Raw genomic sequence first — 16,198 nt, 5'->3', positions numbered from 1 at the left:
CCCCGCGCGCGGGGAGGGGGGGCCAGGGGTGGCCCTGCGGCGCACGGGCCGCCGCCCGCGAAAGGAATGGGCGGCGCGGCGAGGCGGCCGGGGAAACACCGCCCCGGGAGCGCGCTGCCGCCGTGGCGCATGACGCACGCCAGCGCGCCATGCTTAGCCACCAAAAGGCGGCAATACTCCGCAGACTTGCCGGTGAAGGTGTGCGGCACGCTTGCCATGCGCAGGTTGCTGTGGCACTCGCTGTGGATGGCGTCGTTTGGCCTCGGGCCACGTCGCTGAAACATCACGCACTTTGAACGGGCTCGTCGCCGACCCCGAAACCCGAGTCACAGGCTTGAGACAGTGCCCTGAGTGGTGGCGGGGAATCGGGTGGTATGCGTGAGTTAGTGTGTAGCAGATGTTTAAGCGAGTGATGGCAGAGGGAGTTGACGTGAGTATCGTGTACGAGGGAGTGTGCGCGTCCCTGCGGGCGCTATGTGTGACGTGCCATGCGAGCATATGGACGGAATACAGAAGCGGATGTGGGCATCTGGTAGCAGGTGTATGTGTGCGTGGTTGGGAAGGAGAGAGCGGAGTATGCAGGCGCGAGGGAATGGGGGTGTCGCGATGCACAGATGCGCGCCGGCATGGTGGCGCAGAGAGGGAGCGGGAGTGTGCGCGAAAGGTGTCGTTACCACCGTCATAGCTGACTTTGCACATGCATACAGTTGCGCATCCTCTTCGCTGCGGTGCAGTACGCCGCGGCAATGGACAGTAGGGCACCGCACCGCGACAGCGCAGGAAATGAGACGAAAAGAGCGCTCGTCTCACACACGCAACGACGAGGTTCGGTGGAAGGGCGGAGCGGGCGCTGCACGATGCGGGTGACCGCGCGGATTCGTTGCGTTTCTGTTGCTTTGTGAATGAGGTAGCGTAGCATGCAGCGGACCTGCCTACGTGTGCGCGTGGGCGCAAGTGAGTTGCCGCGAGTGCGACGCACTACCCAGACACACACACACACACACACAAACGTTGGAGCATGCATGGAAGGGGACCTACTTACACCACAGCGTGTCACTCATCGCCCTCCATTTCCACCTCCACGACCACATCCGTTACAGACAGACTAACGCACTCTTTCGCCTTCACATGCGGCACGTACGCACAACGACCCAGATGACGACTAACTCCTTTCCCTTTCCTTCCCAAACCGGAAATGTCTGCTCGTCAGACTCATGTCAGGCGTGCAGCACCGCCCACCGAAGCCCTCGCCATTTAACGGAACAACACACAAGTCAAAAAAGAAGCACCGCACATGAGGGCAAAGACACTATGATGACAAGGTGGTCCTTCCAGCGTGATCGAGAGAACGCAAAGGACGCTGCAATCTTCTGTTCGTATCTGCGGGTGGTGGGTGGTGGGTGGTGGGGGGGGGGGGCGATGTGCGCCGGGCGACTGCCCCTCCTCTCGTGGACCAGGGAAACCAACACCCTTGTGAGGCAACCAACAGCAATGGAGCCCACAGCCGCTGCCGCTGATGATGGCATGCCATAACACGGAAGTACGAGGACGAAGTGCTGAGCTGGGCAGAGGTCAGAGGAGGGGTGGGAAAGGCCGAATGGCGGCACAGCGTTCTTCCCCTGTGCGCGCCTTAAACGCTGCCCTTCGGCTCGTAGTGATGCGAACCGTCCGCGCGTGCGCCGTCTGCTGAGGCGGCCGCAGCGTTTTCTGCGGGTGCCGAGGCGTCCATTGGCAGGTCTGGCAACACGCCGCGATCCTTGAGAAGCCGCTCTACAAACTCCGGCGGGTTTGGTGCATCGTAAAAGGGGTATGCCTTTAGCCTGTACGTGGAGGGATCTACCGGGACTTCCGTGCCGATGCTCGGCGGAGGTGGCACGGCAGCGTCGAACGGGACAGCGGCGGCTTCGTCGTAGTCCATCTGCCAACCCGGTGTGTCGGCGTAGTGGATCTCAACAGGTCGGGTGGTGGACTCGCCATGGAATGTGATGTAGCCGTACGCCGTGCCTTTGCTGCCCTCTCGATCAAAGTCGATGGCGGCTAAAGTAACGTACTTCTCGTAAGTGCCCTGCCGCCACTCCTCGCGAAAGAATTTCTGTCCACGGCCGTGGAAGCGCGTCTGCGAGGCGAGCTGGAAGATGTTGAAGCCGGTAGAAGTGTTGTAGGCGCGTGTTGCCACGGCGGCCTTCAGCACCTCAAGCGGGTCCACCTGCGAGGCGCGATCGATGTGGTCGAGCTCCACCAGCTGCGTCCCATCCAATACGAGCTTTTCCTTGCTGTTCAACACGACGCCGGGCACGTACTCCTTAGCTGCCGTCCACGGCATTCGTCGCCGATGTGCCTCTGGAGAGGGGCGCATGCCCTTGCTGCCCAAAGTCATGGAGCTGCCCGCGTTCAGCGCATCGCGGACCAACAGCGTCAGCGTGCGACCCCGCATGGCTCGGAGAGAAAACAAATTGAATAACGCACTTCGCAGATAAGTCTGGCGCCGCACTTGCTGTGTCCTTCTCTCGCACCTTTTTTTTCGTGTTGCACGACTGCTTCGCTGCCACTTACTCACGCTCCCCCTTTCAGGGTGCTGTCGTCAAGCACGCGCCAAAGAACTCGACTTCGACAAGGAGATGCCTTTGTTGTGTTACAAGGCAGACTGGGACGGCCGCGTTGGTGCCGGTGGCGCTGAGTCACCGGTACGTACGAGACACACGTGTGCGCGAGTGTTCGCGTGTTTATGTGCGCACCTGCACTTGTACAGAAGCTCACGTGGTTCTTGGAGAAGGAGCCGGTTTAGAGGCCAAGGGTGAGTGTTGCGGGGGAGGAGAGGCAGTCGAGTATTCAGGCGTCAAGGACCATATGGTGTCGCTGAGCGGGGTGTCAAGGGGGATGGCACACGGCGCGACAGAGAGAGAGACGCAACCTTGGAACTCTCACTACCGCTGTGGGCGGGATCGTGGCACCGCTTGAGTGCGTGTGTCTGTGCCTGTCTCCCTCCACACTCATACAGGCACAGGCACGACGAGAAAAAAAAACAGAGGAGGGGGATTAAAGGATGGAGGGAGAAACAAAAGGTGGCGCAAGTGCAGTGCAACCGTAAACAGTGTAGAAAACATCACAAGGCTCCGCCACCGCCACCACCCCCTCCAAGCGAGGGGCGAAGAGAAAGCAGCAGCGCACAGAACAACCAGCTGTAAAATGCATGTGAGAATGAGTTGAGGGAAACAAAACACAGACAGACAGACACACACACACAGAGACATACGCACTAGCGCGCATATGCATCGCTGCACGTGGCCGCCAACCCACAAACGTCTGAAGGGACAAGTGCGTCGCGCTAAGATTCTTCGGGTGTGCCCAGAGAGAGACAGGCAGAGAGACAAGCCGTACACGCACAGGTGCATACAACCTGCTACGCAGCAGCAGAAGCATATCCAAGCACTTTTACATGGCACGCAGAATAAGTAACGAAAAAAGAACACTTCACAGCTTCGGCACAGGAGTGCGTGTATGTGCGTGCAGGCGCGTGACGGCGGCAGCTGCCAAGGTCGAGCGCGCACCGGGTATCGCGTGCGCGAGCGCAAATATGTCACCAACGCTTCCTCTGCTTGCCCCTCCGCACAAGGCAAGGGAAATGGGAACGGGACTTAACGTGTACCTCCGTTGTTTAGCGCAGAGAGTTCAGACTAGAAAGGAACCTATCTGGAGTCAATAGCGACGTGCCGCCCACAAACACCTCCACATGCGCGGTCTGCGCGATCTCGTACGCGGCACGCACCTCACCGTACGTTACGCCGCCCAACACGAACAGTACAATGCGGCGTCGTGTCTTTAGCGCAAACTTTCCCTCGTGGCCCAGGTCGAGCGTCAGTTTGGTGTTTCCACCGGCAAGGCCGCCAAAGTCGATACCCTCGTTGCCACCGCCAGCAGCACGAAGCGCGCGTCGCTGCTGCAGTGCTCCGCGAAGGCTGCCACCACGCCCACCACCGAAGCTGGTACGGAAGATGGGGAAGTCCGACGTGCTGAGTGTGCTGCTCGCGGCGGCACGGAGTATCAAGTATGCCTGGTTCCGGTACAGGTCCGCCGCTGGGGCACTCGCATTTTCATCACCTTCGTTAGCCGCGTTCGCCTGCGCGTTGCCGCCCGGCGAGCCGCTCACGCCCTGGACACCTGTGCGGTTCATGCGCAGAGAGCGGCGCGCGAGTGAGACGCTGGGGTTCTTGCCGTTTCCGCCGTTGCAGCCGCCGTTGTTCGCATCGCTGTCGGTGCCCTGCGCTGCCGCCTCCTGCGGCAGCTGGCCCGTTCGCGAGATGAACATAGAAAAGGAGTTGCAGAGGTCGGCCTGGCTGCTGAGCCCGGCCTCCTGCAGAAGCATAAGCTTCTTCGCCTCGGAGAACTCGCGCGTGTTTGTGCCAGCAATCAGCAGCAGGATGAGACGCACGCGCACGCCAAGCGGCAGAGAGACGTCCGCTGTCAGGCGGTGGATGTTGTCGTACAGCTCCTTGAACGGTCGTCGCCCGGTGGCGACGTCCTGCTCCACTTCGCACACCTCCGCCAGCTTCTGCTGCCTGTAGCGGTCCATGATCTTGGTGCAGATGTCGATGTGCAGGGAGATCTTCGCCTGCTGTTCCTGAAACTCCGGCAGGGCACGAATGGCGCTGCCGACATCACCGAGTTTGCTTCCCGCCCCGTACCCGCTGTTCAGTCTTCTCATGCCCGCCACAAGGTTCGGGTTGGCCGCCATCAAGCTCTGCAGTTTCTTCGGGAACTCGAGGAGGCAGACAGGAAAGAACTTGTGGCGGTACTGGCACCAATACGGGTCATGCTCGTCGATCGGGCAGCTGCGCGTTGCCTCCTGCCCGGAGCGACCCTCGTAGGTCTGCTCGTAGATGTTGTTCTCGATAGGCATGAGGTCGTTCAGCAGGCACTGATACGTGCGTTCGTGCATGAGCGGCTCCACGGCATCGAAGGAGCGGTCTACGAGGATGAGCAGCGGGGACTCGTCTGCCGCGCCACCGCCACATGGCGTCGCAGCGCTGGACATGCGGAACGTGGCCGGGTTCGTGCGCGATGCTTGGGCGGCCTGGTCAATGAAGATGCGCGCCACCTGCTGCGCCAGTTGACTGTTGCCCTGGTACTGCACCGTTGGTACGCCGGCACCAATGGTGAAGAAGACGGACACCAGCCGCGTGGCGACCTCGCTGAGGATGTTCTGGCACCCTCCGGAGAGCGCCACGTCGGGTGGGAAAAGTCTCTGGATGTCGCTGTGCATGCAGAAGTTGAAGAGCAAGCTTTCTGGAACCTCAAAGTCGAGCAACATGTCCTTCAAGGTCTTGATGGCCTGCACGAGGCGCGGCTCCGAGGCCATGATCTGAATGAGTCGTTCCGACGAAGACGAGGTGAAGAAAACGTGCGCCTCGCGGTACATGTTCTTCGCCTGCCAGTCATTCATCACCCGGCGCACGGACTCCTCGGTGGGCTCGATAAGGTAGATGGCGGCGCTGCTGAGCACCGGCTGACGTGGCATGCCAAGATCCTCGACGAGAGTCACGCCGTGGTCCATCAAGTCGTGCATGCGCACGCATGTGCTGAGGATCTCGGCCCCCTTGTTGTCGCACACCACTATATTGTAGTCACCCTCCACGGGGTCAAGCATTTCAGCAAAGATTCGCTGCTTCACGCAGCCGAGGATGCCTCTGCGGGTGAAGGCGGCCTTCTTGCCGTTCTGGGCCCTCTCCTTGGCTCCCGCCGGAACGGGCGCCGACGAGAGGCCGCCGGCGTAGACGCTCGTCGACGAGGCAGACGACAACTCGCCACTCGGCATGGAAGCGGCGGGGCTGGAGTTGAGACGGCCGCCAGCCGCCTGCGGTGGACTGCCACCGCGCATGGCTGACACGAGAAACTAGAAGTTTGCTATAGATGCAACGAACAGAAGAACTGCATGCAGAGATGAGCGGGCGATCCCGTTGTACAGACGCGTACGCGAGGGGGCGGGGGAGGGCAGAAAGCGATGCAAGACGGCCGCCAACGTCGGGAGTGAGGACAAACAAACACGCCAACGGGGAACGAGAAACGAACGTGTGTGGAGGAGGGAGGTGGAATGAATAGCGCCGCAGAGATGGCGGGCACGTAACGGCGTACGACGGACCCGATGTGCGTCCGTGTATGCGGGAAAGGAGCGAGCGAGCGGGAGGGCGGGAGGGAAGGGAAGGTAAGGAAAGGGAGGAGGCGAGAAGCCGGAAAGGACGTATGCCCTTTATGAACAAATGCTAAGCAGTGCACGCATCGCTCATCATCTCAGCACGGCACAGCACGCACTGACTCCTTGTTCGCATGTGTGTGCGTGTGCGTGTATAAAGACAAGAGACGGGGGAAGGGGCAATGGCTGTTCTCGCAGTTGTAGAGAGAGTAAGGGAGCAACCCCACTGAGACGGTGAGTGGGGCTTGCGTGGCTCCCTGCGTGGCAACCCTCTGTCGCTGTTTTTGTCGCCATTTGGGCACTGTCAGTCGGCGCGCCGTGGCATACGCAGCGGCCGTGACGACGCCAGAGTCCGCCCTTCCCTCCCGTGCGGGTCGTATCTTCTCTTTCGTCATTGCGCTCGGTGACGCCAGGTTGCCCTTTGGTGCACGCACATGACGGCCATGATCTCAGCACCCTCAACGCATGCGCATCCACGTAGGCGTGCGAACACGCGCACACGGACACCCAAGCGGCAAACCAGCAGTACTAATGCCAAGGGACATGAGGGGGCGCAGCAACGAAGTCGTCAGCGACGACGTCGGCAACAAAGTAAAGGCAAGACGAGTGTGTTGTACATCAAGTCGCTGTGTGTGTGTGTGTGTGTGTGTGTGAGGGGGGAGGGAGGGGGTTTAGCCACCACATGTCGCCACGGCAGACGCAGGTGCTCAACTGCGCATCAGAAGATGCACCAACACCCCACCGACACGCACCAACGCCCACACACGAGGAGTATAAGAGGGAAGAAACATTTTGTATTATGAAAGAAACGGGAGAAAGCGCGACGTGAGGGTAGATGTGCGCGGGAGCACGCACACACACACACGGAGACACAGGAAAGAAACCTACAAGGGCCCGCACGCACACGAATGAAGGAGGGAGCGGGGCAAGAGGGAGGTGAAGATAAAGTGGTGGGAAGGGAGAGGCAGTATACATGAGTGAGGTCGTGGCAGTGAGGAAAGACGGAGGAGGAAAGGAACAAAATCGAAGGAAAGCACGCGAGCAGGCACGGGAGAGCACCACACAAAAAAAAGCTAGAGAGAGAGACAGCAACGGGCAGACTCCTCCCTCTATGTGGGTGTATGCACATGTGTGTGCACGTGTGTGTGTGTGTGTGTGTGTGTGTGTGTGCGTGTGTGTGCGTGTGTGTGTCTATCAGAGCCGCTGAGTCCTCCACCGCGCAGAGGTCCGAATGCAGAAAGAGGAGACGGGCGTGCACATGCACATACACGCACGCACGCAGAGAGAGTAAACGCACTGGTGCCTATCACTTTTCTTTGTTCTCTCTCGTTGCACCCTCAGCTTCACTCACTACTCCACTTGCTTGTAGTTGACCGTGTAGTGGCCGGGCCCAGGGGCGGAGGGAAAAAGCTGCAGGTACCGCTCTGACTGGACCCGGTGGCCGCGGAACTCGCGCTCCTTCGTAATCTGCTTCTCGAAGTCAGGCACCGACTTGACGTGTGGGGCCAGGTAGTCTGTCGGATCGTACATCACCGGGGCACCGCAGCCCTTCCCCGCAGTCCATGACTGCACCTGTTGACGTGTCGCAGTGCGGGCGATCGACGGTGTCCCCTTCACGCGTGGCCCTATCAGCACATAGCCTGGCTCCGGGTCGTATGTGAGGTCATGCAGCGGTAGGAGGTTCATCGGCCTGGCTGTACCCTTGCCGAGATCAGTCGTGCACCCCGAGCGGGGCTTCGTTAGGGTCAGTGAGGGCACTTCACCGAGCTCGGTAGCGTTCGGCGCGTGCAATGGTTGATGACCAGGCGCGCGGGGGTGTATCAAGGCAGAGTGGCTACGTCTCCGCGTCCACTCGCACGCTTCCTCGGCTTCTCCGGGAAGCACGTCATTGCCCGCACCGCTGCCGATGTTGCGCAGCGCCAGCGCCTCCCGCTTGTCTCGGCTGAGGATCTTACCAAAGTCACGGATGCGCTCCAGCTGCGTTGAGCCGCCAATGAAGGACTGTGGATATGCTAAATTGCGCTCGACAGAGACGCTTGTGTCCACCGGGGCCAGCGCATGCGCTGGATCCGTGTTCGGGTTACTTGCGTGCGCACAGGGCAGCAACGTTGCAGCTCGCTCCTTTGGTCGCGTCGCGCGCAGTGCTTCATCTACATCCAGCGGCTCGCCGAGGACTTTAGGCGGTGTTCGATTGTACCAGTGCGAGTCGCGTCCAGTTGTCTGATTCATAGTCACGATCCGTGGCTGGTGAGCCGCGATATCGCCGCACACCTCGTACACCGAGGCCGGCACTCCTGAGACGAGCGGCTCCCTGCGGCGGTGCGTGGTAGGGTTGTCAAGCTGCACAAGGCAAGATACACGCTTCACAGTCGAGCGCACATCGGGGTACGGCCAGTAAAAGATATCAGGGGCTGCTGTGCCGTGCTTCATCTGCCGCGGCGACTCTGAGATGAACATGGAGCTGCCCTTGATGTTACGGCCATGCGTGCTGCCGCCACGGTGCGCGGCAGTGTCGGCGCTCCCGTTGCGCGACCCGTGCTGATTCGTAGTCAAGAGCCAGTCTTCTCGCTGCGTGTAGCCCAAGTTGGAGCCGTTGTCGCCCGCAGCGCTGTTGGTACGATGCGTTGCCTCTGCGCCGCCGGCGTCTTTTCGCGCGCTTGCCTCGCCCTGCGGCTGTTTGTCCATCTTCGGGGCATGTGGTGCCACGTAGCCGCCGACGACACGCGGCTCGACGACGGTGTAGCGCACGTGGTACTGGCCGAGGCATGGTTGGCGATGGCCGATGAGGCGACGACGGCAGGGCTCGCTACCACCCTTCCCGCCAGTACCAGCGACCGGGCCGCTGTATTGCGCGCCCGTTATGTCCGGACGACCTTGGCAGGTGAAGGCCCACGTGCCCTTGGCGGCGGCGGTCATCGGCGCCGTGTCGTCCGCCTGCCGCGGAGACGCAGGGCTATGTGCCGCAGCGTCATCGCCTCCGTCCGCTGCCGCAGCAGCCGCATCTGCATGCGCCGCCGATGTCGACTGCGACGTACGGGCTTGTGTGTAGCGCTGGCGGAGGTGATACGGGAGCGTTTCTTGATCAACGAGCAGATGCTGCTGGCCTGCTTCGCTGCCTTGCTCCTGCTGAACCAGCGGTGCTAGTTGCTGGAGAAGGTCGGGGTGGGGTGCCGAGACGTCACGGAGGGCAGCCTGCTGCTCCGTCCGTAGTGCGTCCGTGCGGTAGGCGCGAAAGCTGCTGATAAGCTCGTAGTTGTCTTCAATTAGTCGCGTTGTATTGTAGGTCGGAACTGCCCCGATGAGGGTGACGTAGCCGCGGTCGTCACCGCCGATCTTCGTGCCACCGAGGGCCTCCGTGCCATCGTCGGCGGCGGCCGTCATGGATGGCGCCATCGTCGGTAGTGCCGGGATAAACAACTGCGACGTTTCAGCGGTGCCACCCATGGCCGTGCCTGCCGCTGATAGTGTGGACGCGGCTGCTGCGCATGGTACTTGACCGGTCGCTGATGCCCCTAAAACGCCACTGCGCTGCTCCCTTTGCCTCCCCGTCGCGCGCAGGTGAATGTCGTCGCATGCGCCTTGCATCTCTTGCTGCAGTCGCAGCTGGCGCCTTCGCTCGCGCCAGTTGATCGTCAGCGCGCTCGGCTCCATCTCCGCCCCGCCAAAGCGCTGGTTCGACAGGTTTGTGTCCAGCGCACGGCCGAGAGTGCTGTGCGCGCTCTTTGCAGACTTGACCAGCCTGCCGAGCAGGCCCGGGTCATCGAGGGTAGACGTGCTGTCGACACCGTCGGCGTGGCGGGTGGCGGTGCCGTACGTGTAGTCCGCCATGGGCACAGTGATTAGGCTTAGCGTCCGATTTATATGGTTGCTTGTGGACGGCAGGGCGTGGGAGTGAGTAAGGTGCGAGAGGCTAGCGCACAGAAGAGGGAGCCACTACAAGAGCACAACAAGAAGTAGCTGCAGTCGCCGCAGCAGGGCAGGAGAACCGAAAGGAGGGAAAGAGGGAGGGAGAGAGGTTAGGGATGTGGCATCCGGGAAGAGATGGATACGGCTGTGATGGTGGTGGTGGTGGTGGGGACGTCACACGCAAAGCAGTTTCTTGCCCCCCCCCTTCTGCACAATCGCGTGGGGCGCGTGCATTTTCCTTTTTCCTTTGCGTGAGCGGGTGCCCATGGCCCGCCACTGCCTCAGCTCTTCAAAGCACGTTGCATCTGGTAGGCAAGAGAAAGACAGCAACAGAGGTCTTCTGCGGTGAGAGGCAGCTGCACCGTCGACGCACGCCCAATACGCCCCCCCCCCTCACACGCTCTCCAAGGGGAAGAGAAGCAGACGGGATGGAGGCGGTGTACATCGGTTTGCGCCGCCTTGCTCGCACCTCTGGGACCACTCCTACATCGATGCACGCGAGTACACTTTCATGCGCACACAGAGAAGCAACGCGCAGAAAACGGAGAACGAGCGATAGCGAAAGGGAGACGCGCGTGCACAGACCTGCACACGCGGCACTTGTGAGCACATCACCGCCGTACCTTCGTGAGCGGCGCTCAGCACATGGCGAGGGAGAGCAGGGAAGCGATGCCGCACATGGAAGGCATTGGGAATTACATGTCCATCATACCCGCACACATGCACCCATACACACACAGGCACATAGACATACGACTACACCGAGTGCCCGAACCCATACTGATACCCGCACACGAGCGTCACGTACGGCTGCCAGAGGCACGAGAAAGGAGGAGGGACTGATTGCTGCCGAGCATAGGTGAGAGAACACAACACGACGACACACACACACACACACGAAAAGGGAAGCGGCAGGGTGGGGATAAGAAGGGCGCTACGCACAGAGGGAGAGTGTGTAAGTTGAGCGAGAGAGGGAAAGCAGCGAAAATAGTTGTGGTGCAGTGGCCCCCTAGGACCCAGCTCTTCCCTCCCCCCTCCTCCCCGCTCGCGTGTGTGTACGTCTACGCTCGCGCAGTTGGCACGGATGCATCCCTATTGACGGACCCTTGTGCTGCCCCTCCTTACCCCGTCATCGCATCCTTTTTTGCGCTGCACTCGTTCGACTAGAAGAGGGAGGCAATGATGCGTACAGCACGCAGGACGTCCGCGAAGCTGTTGTACATGGGCGCCGGCGCCACAGGCACCACGTCTGGGGAGCATCTGTGAATCATGACGCCCTCGTCAAGCAGCTGACGTTGCAGCAGGGAGGCGTCATCCATCTCGTCAGCCCCGCCGGCGCCGCACTGGTACCCCGGAGCGGCCGCCTGGCCGGACTTGAGCTTATTTGGAAGAATGCGGAGCGAGAGCTGGGCGCCGCGCTGGTTCGGGTCCGCCGGTGTCACAATCTCGATGCAGCCTGGAGGCACGAGCTCACTCAAAAGCAGCTCCAGGTAGGCCGTAAGCAGCAACGACTTCTGCCGGATCGCCTCCATGCCAACCGACGCCATCAGCTTCAGTGACGGCGCCAGAATCATATAGCATGCAGCCGATGGGGTGCTGATGTGCAGTTCCGAGGCGCCTGTCGCCGGCTCGAGGCTGTGGTGCTTCGGGAAGCAACTCTGGATTTCGCTGCCCCAGCGCCTGCTCAGGTGATTGAGCGGGATGGCGCCGGATGTGTGCTTGTTGTGGACGAAAACACCACCGATGCTGCCGGGCCCACTGCTCAGGTACTTGCACGTGCACCAGAACGCAAAGTCGACGTCCCAGTCATGGAGGTGCAGCGGCACGTTGCCCACGGCGTGGGCGCAGTCGACGCCGACGAGGATCTTCTTGGCGTGCGCGGCCTTTACGATGGCAGGGATATCGAGCCACTGTCCTGTGAGGTGCTGTACAGCTGACACGATGATTACGGCCGTCTCGTCGCCGCGCTTGTCTATGGCCGAGAGGAAAGCCTCCATCGGGATCGCAGTGACGGGGCCGTTCCAGTCCTTGGTGCCCGGCGCCGTGATCTTGATAAGGTCCTCGGCGGGGTTCAGCCCGCGTGTCTCAAGCTGCGAGAGGAGGCAGTAGCCGTCGCTCGGAAAGCTATGAGGATCTATCATGATCTTCTTCTTGCTGCCCTGTGAGTGGTAGAAGGTGCTCAGGAGAAGATGCAGGTTCACCGTGGGCGTGTTCATGATGGCCACCTCCGTGTCCTTGGCACCCACGATGGCTGCCATGTCCTTGACACACATCTGGTCAATCTCGAACCACGGCGTGGGCTGCATGAGGTGCCCCTCAACTGCCTGCTCGCGCCACTTCTTGAGGAAGGCCGCCATAGAGGCCTCCACGCCGACGTGCTGCGGCCCCAGCGCGTTCCCAGCAAAGTACGAGAACTGGGTGCCGTCACGCATCATGGGAATGTGGTACGAGCTGCGGTGCTCACGAAGCGGGTCAGCCTCGTCCATGTACTCCGCAAAGCCGTCCTCCGTCAGCGCCATGCCGGTGGTGCTGACGGTGCTCAAGAGCGTCTCGGCCGCTGCGTTGCGCATGGAAAGCGTTTTGTTTTTACTTTTCTGGTTTCTTTTCGATTTGAGTCCTTCGCCCTGCTGCTGCTGCTGCTGTGTACGCGTGTGCTTCTCCGCACGCCTCTTTGCGCGTGCGTGCAAGTGCAACCGTTGACGTACGTGATGGGAGTGATGGCGGTTGGGGGAGGATCTCGCTCACACAGCCGAAAGGCGAAGGAATAGAAAGACAGAGAAAGACGGAGCACGGCTACTTCGTTGAAGCTTGAGCGCAGAGACCGCACAGAGCGCAAGACGATGTTGCACACGCGTGCGCCAAAATGCAAAAGTCCGCGAGGTACACCACAGAGGCAGAGACATGGAGGAGCGAAGATGAATGGACATGAGTGCAGCAGCGTGCATATGCGGTGTGGGTGTGTGTAGTCGTAAGGCGAGACACCGAAGAGGATTGCAGCGGGAGGGGCTGCTCAGCAGCCCCACCTTCACTTCCCTCGCACCACGACTTACACTTTCGTGCCTTTACTGGCTCGTCTTGCGTATGCAGTGGCACCCGAGAAATGCCCTCCTTCGTGTAGAGATGAAGAGGGATACAGTGCAGCTCGCGCGCACACACACGCACACATCAAGCGCTACTTGTCTCCTTGTGCATGGTGTGTGCGTGTGTGTGTGTGTGTGTGTGTGTGTGTCTGCTTGCCATGACCCCTGCTGTCTCTTCTCGTTCACCTCTACGGCTCCCGTCATCCTCCGCACGCCATGGGACGCGCGTGCGGCGGCAGCAAGGGCATGCAGGGGATGGAGCGTGGCGGTGAAGGCGTCACACAAGGAAAAGGGTCTTTTCTCTTCTCATAAAAGATACGGCTGGTCGGTGCAAGGGGCCGTGGCGCCAGCCTCACCTGCACCTCTCCAGTACCCGCCAGCCTTCAAAGGATGCCTGCGATACCAGCCGACGGTACGGCGCAGCCCCTCTTCGAACGAGACCTCCTGCGCCCAGCCCAGCGCCGCCAGCTTCTCGCTTCCGGTGCAGTACCGCGCGTCATTGTAGGCGCGATCCGCTACGTAGCGCACATAGGAGGCATCGAAGTCCGCGTGAGAGGCAGCGATCACCTTGTCGTGGTCGTCGCCGGCGGCACATGCAACGACCCGCTGCGCGACCTCGTGCACAGAGAACTCCCTCTCGCTGGCGATGTTGTAGACTTCACCGACACCGCCGCGCACGAGAATGGTGCACAGTGCTCTGGCCACGTCGTCTACATAGATGAAGCTGCGCTGATGGTGGCCATCGCCGTGGATCGGCAGCCGCTCCCGGCGCAGCGCATGCACAATGAAGCTTGGGATCACCTTCTCAGGATACTGGCCGGGCCCGAAGACGTTGTTGCCGCGGGAGATAAGCATGGGCAGCTTGAATGAGTGATAATAGGCGGAAACGAGGTGCTCCGCTGCGGCCTTCGTCGCCGCGTACGGGTTCGTTGGGCACAGCACTGTCGACGCCTCGTTAGCCGGCTGCGCTGTCGCGGGGGTTTCACCGTACACCTCATCCGTGCTCATGTATAAGAAGCGCGTCAGCTGGCCGTACTGCCGCGCGCACTCCAGTAGCGTGTGCGTGCCCACAACATTCACCTGGGTGAAGAGTATGCTTCTGGAGAAGCTGTGATCGACGTGCGTCTGTGCGGCCATGTGCACAATAATGTCAATATGATGGGTGCGCAGTGCTTCTAGCACACGGGTCGCATCCAGGATAGAACCGGCGATGAAATGGTAACGTGATACTGGTGAGACGTCACAGGACGAGAAACAAGAAGCGACAGTGCCGTTCGCACCCTCCGACGCCGGCGCGCGACTGTCCGCGGCTGCGCGATCATCATCTCTCGTCGCAGCGAGGGGTCCGAGGACCGCGTCAACACCGGCGCAGTACTCGAGCGTGTCCAGGTTAAATACGTGCACCGACGCCGGAGCGTACATGAGCAAGTGGCGGATGAAGGCGCTACCGATGAAGCCGCTGCCACCAGTGACGAGGATACGGTTGCCTGGGAGGCTTTGAAGAAGGCCGCGCGCGTGGGCTTCACTGTGAGCTGTCGGTACCGCAGGGTGCTCAGTAAGATCGGTGGTGCTGCTCCTGGTGCACGAAGCTGTACCAGCCTGCGGATGCGCGCTCGGTGACGGAGCACCAGCGCCAGCAGTACCGTTCAAAGGCATGGCGACTCTCCAACAGGTCCTTCGCAACTGTCTCTGATGACGGAAAAGTAAGAGTGAAATGAAGTGATGGTGATGACAACGTTGGATGAGGCAGCAGCAGCAACAGCAGCGAGGTACGACAGCCAAGCTGACAAAGTCTCCTCGTCTGGCTGTGCGTCGCTTTTGCTGGAGATGGCTCTCTCTCTCTCGGCTTATGCCCCGATGGGTGTAGAGGAAAATGTGTGCTCGTCCAAGTTGCTACCTCCACACCGGAGAGAGCGATGGAGGGGAGGAGGAGGAGGAGGGCGGGGTTGCGTTCCTATGCGCGCGTATGTGGATGGAGGAGGAAGGCGAGGAGGAGGGGCGCAGGTGAAGGGATAAAGAGAAGAGCCCTGTGTGAGGCAATGCGGCATTCAACTGAGATATCGCGTCTTATCGTGCTTGCAACGGCCCGACCCCCCTTCCCCCACACACCGCCCACCGGAGGAGCGACTGAGGTAATGAATGACGAAAGCGGGGAGACAGAGGCGGTTCGCCGCCACTTTACGTCCCCGCATCAGCGGCACGGCCGGAAGCAGCGGCTGAGAGCTCACTAGAGGTGAGGTAAAACCTGTGTGAGAGAGAGAGAGCTGATGCGAGATACAGCCATGCCGTCTGCGATGACCACGCCCTTTCTCTGGCACACGCGTCTATGTGCTCGATGGTACGTGGCCAGAGGCTCACATGTCTTCGAAAGAAAACGAAAAATAAGGAGAAACGAAAGTGAGCTCGCGCTTTCCGCCACGCGTAGCGCGCATCCCCCTCATCACACACACACACACAAACACTCATAGGGCGCATGCGCGCGCGTTCGAGGGGTACACCACATCAGCTTGTCCAGCTCGTATCTTGTCCGTGGGCTCTCTCACGTCGCGCGAGGGCTGGCGTCCTCCTCCCTACTCGCATGCCCTTTTCAACCGTTTTGGAGAGAGAGAGCGGAGCCGCACGGATAGAGTGGGGGGAGGAGAACGGCGGTCTGCACAACGACGCGGATGGGTAGCATTACTCTTACTGCTTGGAGCCGGCGTTCGTCTTGGCGTGCGAGCGGGCAGTCACGGCGATCTTCTTCACGGACGGGTGGATGGAGCGCTCGATCTTGTCGGCCTTCTTCTTGTCGTTCACGACCAGCGTGTAGAGGTAGCGGCTGCAGCGGACCTTGAACTTGGTGGCGCTGGGGTTGTGCTTCACCTTCACGCACCGCGCATCCTTGCGGGAGCAGATGGCGAGAAACTCCTTCAGGGTCTTAATCTCACGCGGCATGGTTGAAGATAAGGAGGCGTCGACGACGGAAGGGGACTGCGCCGCGGTCCATAGTTAACGAAGAAAAGGAAAGTGATGTGCCAGTAGGTGT

At 60.7% G+C, this 16,198-nt stretch overlaps 6 protein-coding genes across 6 annotated transcripts; all 6 read right to left on the bottom strand.

The window, feature by feature from the left end:
* Positions 1-1,630: 1,630 nt before the first annotated feature.
* LDBPK_262280 (hypothetical protein, conserved) lies at positions 1,631-2,434 on the bottom strand (the record flags this gene model as incomplete). Its single annotated transcript, XM_003861765.1, has 1 exon — positions 1,631-2,434. One exon carries the CDS (start codon positions 2,432-2,434, stop codon positions 1,631-1,633), a length of 804 nt encoding a protein of 267 aa, XP_003861813.1.
* Positions 2,435-3,655: 1,221 nt separating this feature from the next.
* LDBPK_262270 (syntaxin binding protein 1, putative) lies at positions 3,656-5,875 on the bottom strand (the record flags this gene model as incomplete). Its single annotated transcript, XM_003861764.1, has 1 exon — positions 3,656-5,875. One exon carries the CDS (start codon positions 5,873-5,875, stop codon positions 3,656-3,658), a length of 2,220 nt encoding a protein of 739 aa, XP_003861812.1.
* A 1,662-nt stretch (positions 5,876-7,537) lies between these two features.
* On the bottom strand, positions 7,538-10,015 carry LDBPK_262260 (hypothetical protein, conserved; the record flags this gene model as incomplete). Its single annotated transcript, XM_003861763.1, has 1 exon — positions 7,538-10,015. The coding sequence occupies one exon, from the start codon at positions 10,013-10,015 to the stop codon at positions 7,538-7,540; it is 2,478 nt and encodes an 825-aa protein (XP_003861811.1).
* A 1,241-nt stretch (positions 10,016-11,256) lies between these two features.
* On the bottom strand, positions 11,257-12,663 carry LDBPK_262250 (kynureninase, putative; the record flags this gene model as incomplete). Its single annotated transcript, XM_003861762.1, has 1 exon — positions 11,257-12,663. The coding sequence occupies one exon, from the start codon at positions 12,661-12,663 to the stop codon at positions 11,257-11,259; it is 1,407 nt and encodes a 468-aa protein (XP_003861810.1).
* Positions 12,664-13,479: 816 nt separating this feature from the next.
* Positions 13,480-14,829, bottom strand: LDBPK_262240 (GDP-mannose 4,6 dehydratase, putative; the record flags this gene model as incomplete). Its single annotated transcript, XM_003861761.1, has 1 exon — positions 13,480-14,829. The coding sequence occupies one exon, from the start codon at positions 14,827-14,829 to the stop codon at positions 13,480-13,482; it is 1,350 nt and encodes a 449-aa protein (XP_003861809.1).
* A 1,026-nt stretch (positions 14,830-15,855) lies between these two features.
* On the bottom strand, positions 15,856-16,107 carry LDBPK_262230 (ribosomal protein L38, putative; the record flags this gene model as incomplete). The annotated part of the gene is made up of 1 exon (XM_003861760.1): positions 15,856-16,107. One exon carries the CDS (start codon positions 16,105-16,107, stop codon positions 15,856-15,858), a length of 252 nt encoding a protein of 83 aa, XP_003861808.1.
* Positions 16,108-16,198: the final 91 nt, after the last annotated feature.

This window comes from Leishmania donovani, chromosome 26 (genome assembly GCF_000227135.1).
Source record: "Leishmania donovani BPK282A1 complete genome, chromosome 26".
In the NCBI taxonomy this organism is placed as follows: Eukaryota; Euglenozoa; class Kinetoplastea; order Trypanosomatida; family Trypanosomatidae; genus Leishmania; species Leishmania donovani.
This window is presented reverse-complemented; position numbering and strand designations above follow the sequence as displayed.